At 52.3% G+C, this 13,344-nt stretch overlaps 1 protein-coding gene across 1 annotated transcript in view; it reads right to left on the bottom strand.

The window, feature by feature from the left end:
• The window catches only part of FSTL4 (follistatin like 4), a 97,795-nt gene that overhangs the window by 39,936 nt on the left and 44,515 nt on the right, over nt 1–13,344 (bottom strand). Inside the window, exon 4 of the mRNA XM_006759172.2 lies at nt 7,004–7,170. Coding sequence (XP_006759235.1) covers nt 7,004–7,170 — 167 coding nt within the window. The remainder of the gene's footprint in view (nt 1–7,003; nt 7,171–13,344) is intronic.

Below are 13,344 nucleotides of genomic sequence, written 5' to 3'. Positions count from 1 at the left end.
CCGAGGGAGCCAGGGGAGGTACCTGGAGGGGCAGAGCCCTCCCCAGGAGATGCACAGGCTGGGGGACCACGGGCCTGGCCCCTGTGTCTTTAGAGCTCTGGCCAGCACTCCCAGGGCCTGGAACTCACCCAAAGTTCTAAGGGACCAGGTGGTCACCGGCAGCCAGAGTTTCTGACACCAGCCAGAGAGAGCTGGCCGGAGCCTTTCAGTGTCTCAAGTACAGTGTTTTTCCCCCAAGACTTTATACCCAAGTACTCCCGATCCCTTAATACCTGTCCTTTTATTTCTTCATTTTCACCTTAGCACTCAATGTCTTCATACTATACCATACAATTTATTCCTTCCACGGGCCTGGCCCCTGTGTCTTTAGAGCTCTGGCCAGCACTCCCAGGGCCTGGAACTCACCCAAAGTTCTAAGGGACCAGGTGGTCACCGGCAGCCAGGGTTTCTGACACCAGCCAGAGAGAGCTGGCCGGAGCCTTTCAGTGTCTCAAGTACAGTGTTTTTCCCCCAAGACTTTAAAGCAAAAGGTACCCAAGTGTTTAATGAGATTATTTTAATGCAGAACCTACAACCACTGTCTATCGTGTTGCAAACAGCTCTCCATGTTGATCAAACGCCTCTCATCTCTTTACAATGGATTCGTGACTGGTTCATATAAAGACAATAAAAATTAAATGAGTCATGAACTCCTAAATCATTCTCTTTGGTCTTTTTACTAATTCACTTCCAAAGAGAAGCTGGCTGTGAGCACATGCTTCGTTAGAGCTATTTGTTCCTGGTTTTACACCATTTAGGCCTGGAAAAAAGCGAGCCTTTAACACATCCTTCAAACACGGCCATGAATACTTCCCTCTAAAGGGTTTTGTTTTTCTGCTTTTATCACTGAGCTCCGCCTGCCGACATCTGAAAACCCCAAAAAGCAAGATTTGGTGAAAGACGAAAAAAAATAACCCAATAAAAAAAGAGTGGCTCTTTCAAGTCATTTGAAATATACTAGATTTGCTGTAGGCGTTTTTTTTTTTTTTTTTTTTAAAAAGAATACAATAGAAAAATGTTGCCTCTCCCCGAGAATATCCCAGCCAAATGATCCCGGGTGCAGGTCTCAGCCTTCTGCTCCCCTCCTGGCTGGGGAGAGGTCAAAGGCTACGGAGACACATGGGCCTGTATCTGCAGGGACACATCCCAGGGGCCCGGGCACTGCAGTAGTCACTGCTGGAGCAGGAGGGAGCCCAGCTGGCCCCAGAGCGAGGCCTTGGCAGGGCTGGGTGCCGCGGGTCATGTCACAAGAGTGAGGAACACAGAGCTCCGGCTGGGTATGCAGCTTGGCTGTGGGCCCTGGCAAGTCCCTGGCCCCTGTGAGTTACATAACCTCGCGTGCCTCATGGCGTTTCGGTGAGTGTTACATGAGATGCTTCTCGTACAAAAGCAGCATGGCCCCTGGCCCCCTGGACGTGGAGCTGCCGATACTAAGGGTGGAAGAAGCAGCCAGGGGTCAGCTCTTTCTGTGACTTTGGGACGTCCTCTCCCTGCTTCTGTTCTCCTCATTAGCAGCTCTCCTGTCCCGGAGAATCGTAAGGGACCGTGAGAAAGGCAGTGATGAGGAAGGGCAGGTGACATTGCCGAGGCAGGATGTGCAACTGGGTTTGGGGACAGTCATTTCACTGCACCCTGAGTGGCTGCTATACCTTTGGCCTGGATGGAGGACTGAGGCCTAGCATGGATCGCATGTTCAGTTTCTGCAGAAAGTGAGGCAGCCTCTCCCCGGGTTCCCCACAACCCCTAGGATGGAGGCCAGGGGAGGGGAGGGGCCTATCGATCTGCCTCTGAGATGGGCCCCCACACTGGTCCCCAAAGCCCGGCTCTGAGCCTTCAGGAGACAGGGGCTGCAGGGGCAGCTCTGGGGGAAAGTCAGGGCTCTGTGGTCCAGGTGAAAAAGTGGGTGCCTGGGTGGGATCGGGGTGTTCCTGGCTTATGTGCAGGACTCCTGTGTCTGACAGGCCCCTGCCCCCCAAGCACGCTCCTTCTCTCAGGCAGTCTGACTGACTTCAGGGCTGGGAGAGTCCTCAAGGCTACCCAGCTGGTCCCCTTTCCGCTTGGGTGCCTGCAGTGACAGGTGCCTCGGTAGCTCCTAAGGCAGAATTCTTCCTGACGATAAGCTAAGCCCACGGGGATCTGGCTGAGGCCCTGGGCCGGAGTGCCCTCCGCACCCGACATTGTGCTGTCTGAACAGAGCAGGGCGGGGGCCACTGTGGGGTGAGGGTCTGCCCTCCGTCAGATGCCAGCTCAGGCCCACTCCTGGACGGCAGCCATGAGCTCGGGCTCCAGCTCTGGGAGGTGCCATGGGAGGTGCCATGGCCTTGCCCCCACGTAGCTTCGGAGGTGGGGGCAGTGGGTCATGTCCTGAAGGCTAAAGTGGGAGGCCGCAGGGCCGGTCTGAAGCCGCCCAGACCCATGACTGCCTCAGTAAAGGAACCATGGCAGCCGGCCAGGAAGCAAACACAGCACAGGCAGCCTTTGTTCGCGTGCGTAGGTGTGGGAACAGAAACTATTGATTTCTGATGGAACAAACAGAAAAAGGCGTCACAATCCAGAGACCACTGCCAGCGGCCACAGGGTGTTCCCGCTGCCCCTTCTGCCTTGCACTCTTGGTCCTGATGCTGCTCTGCGGAGGGGCGGTGTTTTTCCCGGTGTGGCTGAGGCAGGGGTCCCTCATGCAAGCTGGGGCCTCCTGCCAAGGGCGGTGGCTCAGGCAGCCTCAGGAGGCACACCAGGTCCTGCCTGAATTTCCGGGCAGCCTGGGGCACTGCCCCATTCTGAATGCACTAACCCCTCTCCTCTCACACCTCCCGGAGCATGAGCAGGGTCCCCCTCATTTTTGGGTCCCACTTATTTGGGGACCTCCTTGGGTGCATGTTTAATCTTAGGCTGGAAGGGGCTCATGGTCAAACAGACATTTGACCGTGTCACTCCCCAATTTAAGGTCTACGAATCCCACTGCCTAAGGGAACAGCCAAGATCCTTTATGTTAATATTCAAGCCTGTCATGTTCCGGCCCCAACCCCCCACCCAGACTCCTCTCTTGCTTATCCCTGTCCCCTGAACCTGGACCAGAACTTCCCCTTCCTCCGGCCCCCAGAGCTGGCTCCCTCCTTGTAACATGGAACCTGTAATTCTGCCTTTCGATGTCTCAGCCCCCTCGAGGCCCAGGGTGTCTTTGCTCTACGCTCTGGCACAGGCCTTGGATTCACCAGTTCATAGTAAGTGCGTCCAGAGGATGACTCTGCACGTGCACCATCTGGACGGCCACACACACACACACACACACACACACTGGGGACTCATGAATGCTGTGACAGCGACACTGCTTGCTGGGGAATCCGAGAGGCTCCTTCCCACTCGGCTCCGGGCTAGAGGGTACATTTACTTTCTAATCAAATATTATTCTGATGCTCGAGGCAGCCTTGATGTTTGCAAGTCAGAAAAGTTTAATTACATGTGTCATTAGGATGGCATTCTGTAATGGCCCTGTGAGTGAATTCATTTAACAGAATTCTTAACAGATAAGACAAGACAAATTAATATTTTGTTGCCCATGAAAGCGTCTCATTAAGAGAGTAGTGAAAAAGTGATTAATATTTTGTTGCCAATCAAGATGTCTCATCCGAGTGACAAAACAAGGAGGCTCGCACCTCCCCGGGCTCGCCCCGCTCCCGCCTTGGGTTTTGTAGGCTGATCAGCTTCCTGGTCTGCGCAGTGTTCCATGCCAGGCGCTAATTACCATCCGGGGGACAGTATTCCATCTCTGACTGCAGCGGGCGGGGCGGGCGGGGCGGGCACTGGCACGCTGTATGCTAAGAGTCTCTAGGAGCTAGTCAATCCCTGATCTTTGCCCTGTCAGGGCTGCCCTTCTGGGCTGTTCTCCCCCGACCACTTCAAAAATACCCCGTGAAACCAGAGGGTTTGGTTGTTCCCCCTACAGCTGATTCCTTCCCAGGGCTGCTGTCCTCATTGTCCCCAGACAGGGACTGCTCCTTATGATCGCCTGCTGTGTGGGCACCTGGCTAGTCATAGCCCACATTCAGCCTAAAAAGGGAGCCCGCAGGGAGGACATCCTCATCCCCATGTTCCCACAGGCCCAGAGAAGTCACACAGTTCACCCAACAGCTCTGGACCTGCAGGAGGTGGCTGGTCATTGTCCGTTTCCCTGCATGAAACGAGACTGACATGGATGGTGTTGTCCCATCCCAAGGACAGGCAGCAGGGGCAGCCCAGGGTCATAACTGCCTGACTGGGGAGCCTCAGGCTTCTGCTGGCTGCTTGTTGGGGACTCAGGATGCAAGGTGTTGTTTGGCAGCAGCAGCAGTAGTAGTAATAGTAATAATGATGATGATGATGATGATGATGATGATGATGATAATGAGAGTGATAATAGCATGGAACGCTTGTGCTAAGAATGTCACATGTATCTTCTCATTTAATCTGCACTGTAACCCTATGAGGCAGTGACTATTATTCATACCCATTTCATAGAGGAAGAAACTGAGGCTTAAGGAGTCAAGTGGCCTTTCCAAGGTCACTCAGCTAGTAAGCGGCAGAGCTGAGACTTAAGCCCAGGTACCTTTGACCTCCTAGAGTCTGTGCCCTTCACTGACAGGCTGTGCTGCCTCCTTCCTCTTTCTAAGGCAGGGGAGCCACATACCCCTGCATGGACAATGATGTATGTGTGAATAGGTGTGTGTATGTGTATGTGTTGTGTGTGTTTTTGTGTGTATGTGTATGTGTGTGGTGTTTTTGTGTGTTTATGTGTATGTATTGTGTACTTGTGTGTGTTTGTGTGTGTAGAATGTGGTTGCATGCATCAGGCCCGAGGACCCCCGTGGGGCTGGTGCTGCCCTGCACCCTCACATGGGGTTTCTGAGAAGCTCAGAGCCTGCCAGTGTGTGGGCTGCTGACTTGACCACGAGCAGCAAGTGCTTCCTGGGAGGTAACGAGAGGCCATTAATCTCCAGTTGCACCCACAATTACCCAAATTGCTAACCTCACTGTGTAAAGTAAAAATGCAATTGAGTTGGTGCTGGAGGCATGTTTAAGGGAGGGAAACACACTCCAAGTAATTTAATTAACTGATGGCAAGTGCATTAAGAGGAGTTCTGCCTCAGCCTTTACTTCTGGTGTCTCTAAATAGAGCATCAAGCAAGGCCCATGGATGTCCAGACAAACACAGGCAGACCTGTTCTGGTTCTGAACCAATGACCACTGGCCACACATGGCTAAGAGCTGATGCCCACCTTGACAGCTTTTGTACATACAAATGTGCACCCCAACATACACACACATGCATCCCAGGACACTACCTTTCCTTGCTAAGATCCCAGACACGCTGGCGTCAACACACCCACCGGGTTTGTGCTGGCACTGACATTCAGATATGGGTAGAATACAGCCTATGAGGCAACCACAAGGAAACGTCCTGCCCAGTGTGCCTGGGGAGGGGCATTCCTGCCAGCTCTGCCCAGAGTGGCTCTCTAGGATGGCCCCTCTTTTCTCTGCTTCCCGCACGATTTCCAGGTGCAGCAAGAATCCCATTGGAGGATTCCTGTAGAATTCTGTACTGGGCCTCTCCCCATAAAGCAGACGTCAAGGGCGTGGGGTTTAGCTGCCCTCTTGTGGCCACCAGTATTGCTGATCACGCTCCTGCATGCACGTGCATGTCTCTAGGGTTGGGGAGCTCACTGCCTCCTCTGATGGCTCACTCCATCGAGAGGCAGGGCTGTGGCTGGAATGGTGTTCCAGCTAAGGAGCTAAAATTGGTTTCTTTTTGGGGTGCTCCCTGGCCCTTTGTGCTAGTCCAACTCTTGGGTCACACAGACCAGGCCAACACCCTCTGCCCAGCACCTCCCCCAGCACCTTAGCACTGTTAGCGGGAACTGGCCACACATCCCACCTGTCTTCCTTCTCTGGGTTCTGAGCCAGTTGACCTGTCCTGCGCCAAGACCAGGGCTGCCCCCTGTTTCTGTAGCTGCTGACCTGGCAGCATCTTGCTTGGTGACATCATTCTGTCTTCTCACATGAACTTCTGGGAAACCATTTTACCCATTGAGCCAAACCAGGACCAATAAATATTCTTGAATGAATCCCTGAATTTCTCAAGTCCAGTAGAAGGGAGGTACCACTGATGTTGCTTTTCTAATAAATTAATTCATTGAGGATCAGCTGTTTAAGAAATTGCTTAAGTGCTACAGGCAGTGTGGGTGACGCTGGGACCCCAGCCCAGGCTGCCTGGGCCCTCAGAGTGCAGATGTTCTCCTGTTGGTCACGATAGGCTGTGTGAGCTCAGGGCTCTCCCACTCAACGCATCCTCCCCGCCCCCCCATTTCCCACTCCATAAGCAAGGCCCCAGGGCAGGCCCCTCTGGCCGGACCTAGTTTTCTTTCCCTCATCACCTGGCCTCTGTCCTCCAACCAACCCAGCCCAGGAGCTCACCTCTGCCCCCCACAGGGAATCCCTCTTCCCCATGTCCAGCTGTCTATATTCTTCCCAGCTTTAGGCCTGGAGTTTCTCCTCCACCGCCCAGGGGACCTCACCCAGATGTTCTCCCTGCCCGGGAACCCTCCTGTCTGGTCATGTTCTCTGTTGGACTGTGGTCCCTCCCTCTGAGCGGTGGGCTCGATGCACAGCCCCCTCCTCTCACATCCCATCCTCACGCCCACCTCCTGGCCTTAGCCGCTTTGGCCTGTAACAAGGGCCTCCTGCCCTGCCCCCTGGCTTCCTCATTCCCTTCTTCTGGGCCTGGCTGGCAGGCTTACAGCCACCACGCACCCTGCCTCTGCATGTGGTGGGGCTTGGGTTTTCCGGTACCTCCAGGTGTCTGACAACAGGTTGGAAGGTACCGAATGTGGGTGGCAGCAGAGAACCCTCAGGCCCTGCCTCTGCTGCAGTCTTGCACAGGTTACTTCCCCCGGACGTACGTTTGGGCTCCAAGTCAGAGCCAGTTACTTACGTTGATGTCTTCCAAATCCAGGAAGTTCAGGGCGAGCCCGTTGCGCTTCCAGACGATGGGTGGTCGCAGGTCGCCGCGCACAGCACATGTCAGCACGGTGCTCATCCCCACGGTCACTGTGGCCACGCTGACCCTCTCCTCGGGGGCGAGGCTGAGCTGAACCACCTCTGCAGGAAGAAGAAGGCCGTCAGGTGCAGGGGATTTCCTGCGGGGCAGGGGCCGAGGTTGCTTGAGGGCAACGGGCATTTGTCCACCACGTGCCGACAGAACGTACAGACGCACATACCTCCTGGGAGAGGGGCCACAACTTATGCCAAATGACCAAAGGGCTCTGTGGGCCAAAATGGGCCAGGAACCATAGCGAGTGCAGAGGAGCCGTCTGGGCTGTGGCTGGAATGTGGGCTGCCCGCCCTGTGGGCCATCACACAGAGACCAGGACCAGACGTGCAGCGCCTGCCATGTGCTCCCGGCCTCGGGCCTCACGAAGTCTGGGCTTGGCTGGGTGCAGTCAAGCTCTTCTTCTGGGGGCAGCGTAAAGGTTGCGCTGTCTGCAGTCTGGGGAAGGGACTGGCTGACCTTTGAAGGTTTGTTTCTGCCTGAGGATTCTCTGAACTTGGATTTGGATTTCTGCTCAGCCACCAGGCACGGTAGCCTTTAACTTTTTGAAGTGTACTTTAGGCTGCACAAATTATTAATCGTTGCCATTTCACACTTGGTAACTGGCATGAAGACTTGTCATTCTTCAGGCAAATGGGAAGGGTCTAAAATACTTCCCTTTAACCAGAGGCTTTCTGAAATTCTTGGGATTTATGAAACAATTAATCAGACTCAGATGTTCAAAAACCAAAATGGGATCAGGCTTGGAGGGAGAGTCACCAGCCAACTGGCTGGACTGCCTCCCCCAAATCTGCAAGGCAAGGGGGCTTGGGGCAGCAGCCAGAGGCGGCATGAGCTGAGGGAGGCAGCTGGCTTGGGGGCTGGGGGGTAGGGGGAGCTGTGTTTATTCTGGGATGCCAGCAAAAATGCTGGGAGCCCTTTTTACTCTGGCTGAGACTCTACCAGAACCTGGGGGTGTCTGACAGTGTGGAGCAAGGCAGAGAGCTGGGGATGGAGCTGTGTGACTCAGTGGGACACTTTTGAGCTGAGATCAGGCAGAACATCTGTGCTCACACCCTCCTGCCAGCCTGTGTGGGAGAGGGGAGGGGAAGGGGAGCCAAACAGCCGCAGGCACGAAGGCGCGAAGCTACAGGCACACGATGCACTGCAAAGCAGATGCAGTCAGGTGGGAACCTGAGGAGCAAAGCCCTTCCGGTCCACAATCATCCAGTGGCCCTGCCCTGGGCCCACGAAGAGGAACAAGGTATATACTAGGCGCTCAATCAACGCTTGTTGGACGGATGGATGCAAAATGGAGAAAGTGGAAATAAAGAAGGAAAGGAGCCAACAGGCCAGCGGAGAGGGGACAGTCACACACAGGACAAATGTGGCTCCCGGTGACGGAGCCGCAGGAGGAAAGATAAGCAGCGCGTGATTGATGCAGATGCAACCTGCGTAATATTTCACAAACGAAGGTGCATTTCACATTCCTCTTCAATCACATTCTGTGTGCTGCCCTCCCGCCTTGGAGTCGTGAGCTTATTTCTCAGGGCAGAGAGGGCGCTAGCCCACGGTAGCAAAACCCGGCTTTGGAGATAGAGGGCAGAGCGAGGAGAGATAAGGAGAATTTGCTAAAATTGTCCAGCTTCCCCTGTGCTGTGCTGGCCCTTAGGGCTCAAACCCAGATTCTCCCCAAGTATAGACAAGGTACCTCTTCCTATGGGATTCCTTGCCTGGTGTGGCCCAGTGTTGAGAGCCCACCAGGTCAGGGCACATGCTCAGGTTGCAGGCTCAGCCCACAGTAGGGAGCGTGCAGGAGGCAGCTGATCAATGATTCTCTTATTATTGATGTTTCTACCCCTCTCTCCCTCTCTTTTCCTCTCTGAAATCAATAAAAGTATACTAACACCCCCTGTCCCCCCAACAACCCATGAGGCCCTGTGCTCTATGGAAGAAGTAAGCAGGTATGGAATACCCCATCCTCGTCCTGGGGCATTGTGGGAATTACAAGGGAGACAGTGGGAAGGGCAAAGAGTGTGCCTGCTAGTGTGTAGGTGAGAGGAGGCTGAACTGTCTCCAACCGGCCTGCTCCCCTCCCCACCTGGGCGATTACACATGGTGTGAGAGAGCCAGAGCGTGGGATTATCCACCGGAGCCCCCTGGACTCCTGAGTGACCGGGAAGGAGCCAGAGGTCCTTGCCTGTGCACTGGCTGGGCTGTGAGGTGCTCTGTACCCCTGTGTCTGAGGGCTGCATTGAATGGCCAGATCTGGGCCAGAGGCAATGACCTCCTGACCTTGAGGGGTGCATCGTGCCAGTGGGGGCTGTGGGTGGCTGAACCAAGGGAACCTCAGACTCCAAAATCCACCAGGCTGCGAGAGCCCAGACCAGGAGCTCAGCCAGGGCTGACCGCTGACAGGGCAACTGGGGAGGATTAGGGTTGGGGGGTGAGATCCCAGCAGCAGAAACCGGAGGTGGTGGAGAATGGCAGGGTGCTTAAATCCACACTCAGAAACCAGATAGAGGAGCAGCTGGGGATGTGGGGTGGGGTGGGGAATTGGAAACACGAAGCGTTTTTCTTAGGTAGAGAATTAATTATGTGGACTGCAAAAATGATCATCAGCCCGGACTCAGCTTTATAATGGATTGAATATTTACGTGCATTTTTCTCCCAATGGCTGGTGAGTGGGGCTTGTGGTGAAGTCAGGTGCTACATGTTATCACTTATATGGCCAATTAATCTATGACAGAGGAGACAAGAATATACAATGAGGCAAAGACAGTCTCCTCAATAAATGGTGTGGAGAAAACTGGACAGATAATGTGTAAAAAAAAAAAAGAAGAAAGAAACTAGACTGCTTTCTCACACCATATATAAGAAAAGACTCAAAATGGATTAAAGACGTATGTAAGACCCAAACCATAAAACTTTTAGGAGAAAACATAGGCAGTAACTCTGACATTGCTCTTAAGTAATATTTTTTTGGATATATTTTCTTGGGCAAGAGAAACAAAAAAATAATGGGACTATATCAAACTAAACAGCTTTTGCAAAGTAAAGGAACCATCAACAAAACGAAAAGACAACCTACTGAATGGGAGAAGACAGTCACCAATGATGCATCCATCTATGGATTAATATAAAAAATTATAAAGAACCAAACACCAATTCAATTTAAAAATAGGCAGAGGACCTGAATATACAAAAAAACCCCCCGCCCCCCCCGTAAAAAAAACAAAACCAATCCAATTTAAAATGGGTGGATGGCCTGAATAGATATTTCTCCAGAGAGGACATACAGATGGCCAACAGACATGCGGAAGGATGCTCAGCATCACTAATCATCAGGGAGATGCAAATTAAAAAACCACAATGAGATATCACCTCACACCTATCAGAATGGCTGTCAACAAATCAACAAACAAGTGCTGGCGAGGATGTGGAAAAAAGGGAACCTTGTATACTGTTGGTGGAAATGCAGATTGGTGCAACCATTATGGAAAACATATGTAGGTTCCTCAAAAAAATAAAAAATAGAGCTATTATATGACCCAGCAATTCCACTTCTGGATATTTATCCAAAGAAGCCCAAAATACTAATTCAAAAAGATATATGCACCTCTTCACTCATGTACTGATGCACCCCAGGGCTCCCATGGTACCCTGAGGCCTGAGAACCCTTGTCTTAAAAGAAGGGGGTGCCTGCATAGATGGAAAGGGAGTGCAGGTGGATTTGGGGAGGTGAGGTAGATTGGCTGGCTGGGGGGCTGGGGGCCCTAATTACCAGGCTAGGAGCACCACCCTCATTTGGAATGTAACACTTATGTACAATGCAGGAGGCCTCCCTCCACGTGGCCCCAAAGCGATATATTTCAAAAAGTGTTAGAAAAATGTCTGGAGGAGCCTATAGCACAGGGCTAAAACCAACCAACCAACCAACCAACCAACCAACCAAAACACTCCGGGAGGGAAGTGTGCGCATCTAGGCCTCTGCCCTGGGACAGCCGCTCCTGGGACCTTGCTGAGCGCACCCGCCCATCATCTGTATGTCTGAGGACATGCACTTTGCACAGGAAAGACTCGCAAAATTAGAATGGCGCATACTGACAGGCCATCATAATTCTGCTGTCAGCTACACAAACATTAACCAAAGTGCAAATATTTGGATCATTTAAAGTTTAATTAAATGTTGGTTTCATTGAATTTAACTCATGTCAATATTCTCCAGCTCCGTGTAAAATTCTGAAGAGATTTATGGCAACCGAACCTCTCAACCAACCCAGTTATTTACTGTTCAGCACGCCTTCCTCTGGCCAGGCCCACTTTCCTGCTAAGTGACCTCCCTGCAGAATGTGGCTGTAGGAAGAGGCTGGTGTCCTTGGAAAGAGAAGGTTAGAGCAGGCCAATGGGGAGCTTGTCCAGCCTTGTTGGGCAGAGATCGCCCAGATGATAATGGCCCTGTGATAAGAACTGGCAGGCTGCCTGGCGAGCAGGTAATTTGGGGAGGGCAAAGGAGTTGGGGGGGCCTCACAACTTGGGACACCTACCTCCCTATGCATCAGGCCTTCTGACATCAGAGGGCTCCCCTTGTTCCCCCCTGGGATTAAGAGGGACAGGTTGCATGGCCACGACTGTCGAAGTCAGTGCAGGTTGGTTGGCACGAGACAGACCTTCGTGGTGTAGCAACACCCTTGGTTTTCCAGACACAAGGTGTTGCAAACACCAGCTCTCAGCCTGCTCCCGGCACACCTGCTCTCCCTGCTCCTTGGAGCTTGGAGAGAAGGAGCGGTGCTGCGGTGAATGGACCCATGGAGAGCAGGGTAACAAACACCCTTCCTGAAAACGGGAGGCCACGAGACTTCAGTTGCTGGAGAGCCGGTGTTAGTTCCTAGTACAGCTTTCCCATGATCTTGCTGCTGTTCCTCACACGGCACTGAACTCGATGAGACACTCATAAGCCCATCAGCACCTTCTCAAGCAGGATTCTGGTGCTTCACAGCAATAAAAATTAAATTTCTCAAATTCTCGTCAAGTTGGCGTTAGTATTTATATGTTAGAAATGCACTAATGGAACACATTCCTATTCTCAGGTTCTTGTCAAGTTGGTGTTAGTGTCCGCATGTTGGAGAGGCACGAATGGAACTCATTCCTATCTGGACAGCTGGCATTTTTTTCAAATGATGATCTTGGTGAGAAGAGCCTGTCAAAAGCTCAACCTGCCTGCACAGCGATATGTTACTTATTTTTAAAAATATGTTTTTATTGATTCCAGAGAGAGGAAGGGAGAGGGAGAGAGAGAGATAAAAACATCGGAGATGAAAGAGAATCATCTATTGGCTGCCTCCTCACACCCCCAACTGGGGATGGAGCCAGCAACCCAGGCATATGCCCTTCCTGGGAACTGCACTGCAACCTCCTGCTTCATAGGTCAACACTCAACCACCAGCCACACTAACCGGGCTGCACAGTGATGTGTTAGACTGAACCTTGCAGGGCAAAGCCAGTCTCAGGGGCCTGCTTGAGAATTAGGGCCATCTGGGGAGAGAGCCAGGTGGGCGCTTGGACACAACTCCTGGCTGCAGCCTCCTCTCACAGTGTTTTCCTTGTAAATTAATGTTCTTTCCTCAGAATGAACCCCTCAGGTGACCTGGGAGTCGCCAAAGGAAGTGTGGCACCTGTGGGACAAACTCTATTGATCTGGTCTTGTTCCTGTGACCAGGGCCACACTGTGAAGTTAGTAAATGGGACAGAAAGCATGTCTTCTGACCAAATAGGGGACAGGCAACATCTCAATGTCTCCTGGACACGATGACTTCACCTGGCATTTGCAGATATAACTGAGGTGGGGTGCGTTGTGTCCCCGCTTTTTCCCTTCACTCACTCCTTTCCAACTGCTGCTGACACTTGGCAGGTGGGAGGCTGGGAACAAGTTGTTGTAGGGCCTTTCATATTGACACTCATGTTTGAGCACTGAGCTGTGTCTGGCATCCACAGGGTGCTCTGGACCAGCCAGGCTTGCATTTATCCAAAATTTCCTGTTTCTTTATGCAAAATTTGATTCAATTTTTGTGCCATTTTCAGATTCCCTCTTCCTTGTTTCATTTTTGGAGCTCAGACACCATCTCTTCCTGCGTCTCAAGCCTGCTGGCTTTCAGACTGGAATTTATACCATCAGTTCTCCTGGGTCACCAGCTTCCTGACTGCAAATCTTAGCTGCCAAAACCATGTGAGCCAATCCTCTCTCT

This window comes from Myotis davidii, unplaced genomic scaffold (genome assembly GCF_000327345.1).
Source record: "Myotis davidii unplaced genomic scaffold, ASM32734v1 scaffold456, whole genome shotgun sequence".
NCBI classification, from domain to species: Eukaryota; Metazoa; Chordata; class Mammalia; order Chiroptera; family Vespertilionidae; genus Myotis; species Myotis davidii.
This window is presented reverse-complemented; position numbering and strand designations above follow the sequence as displayed.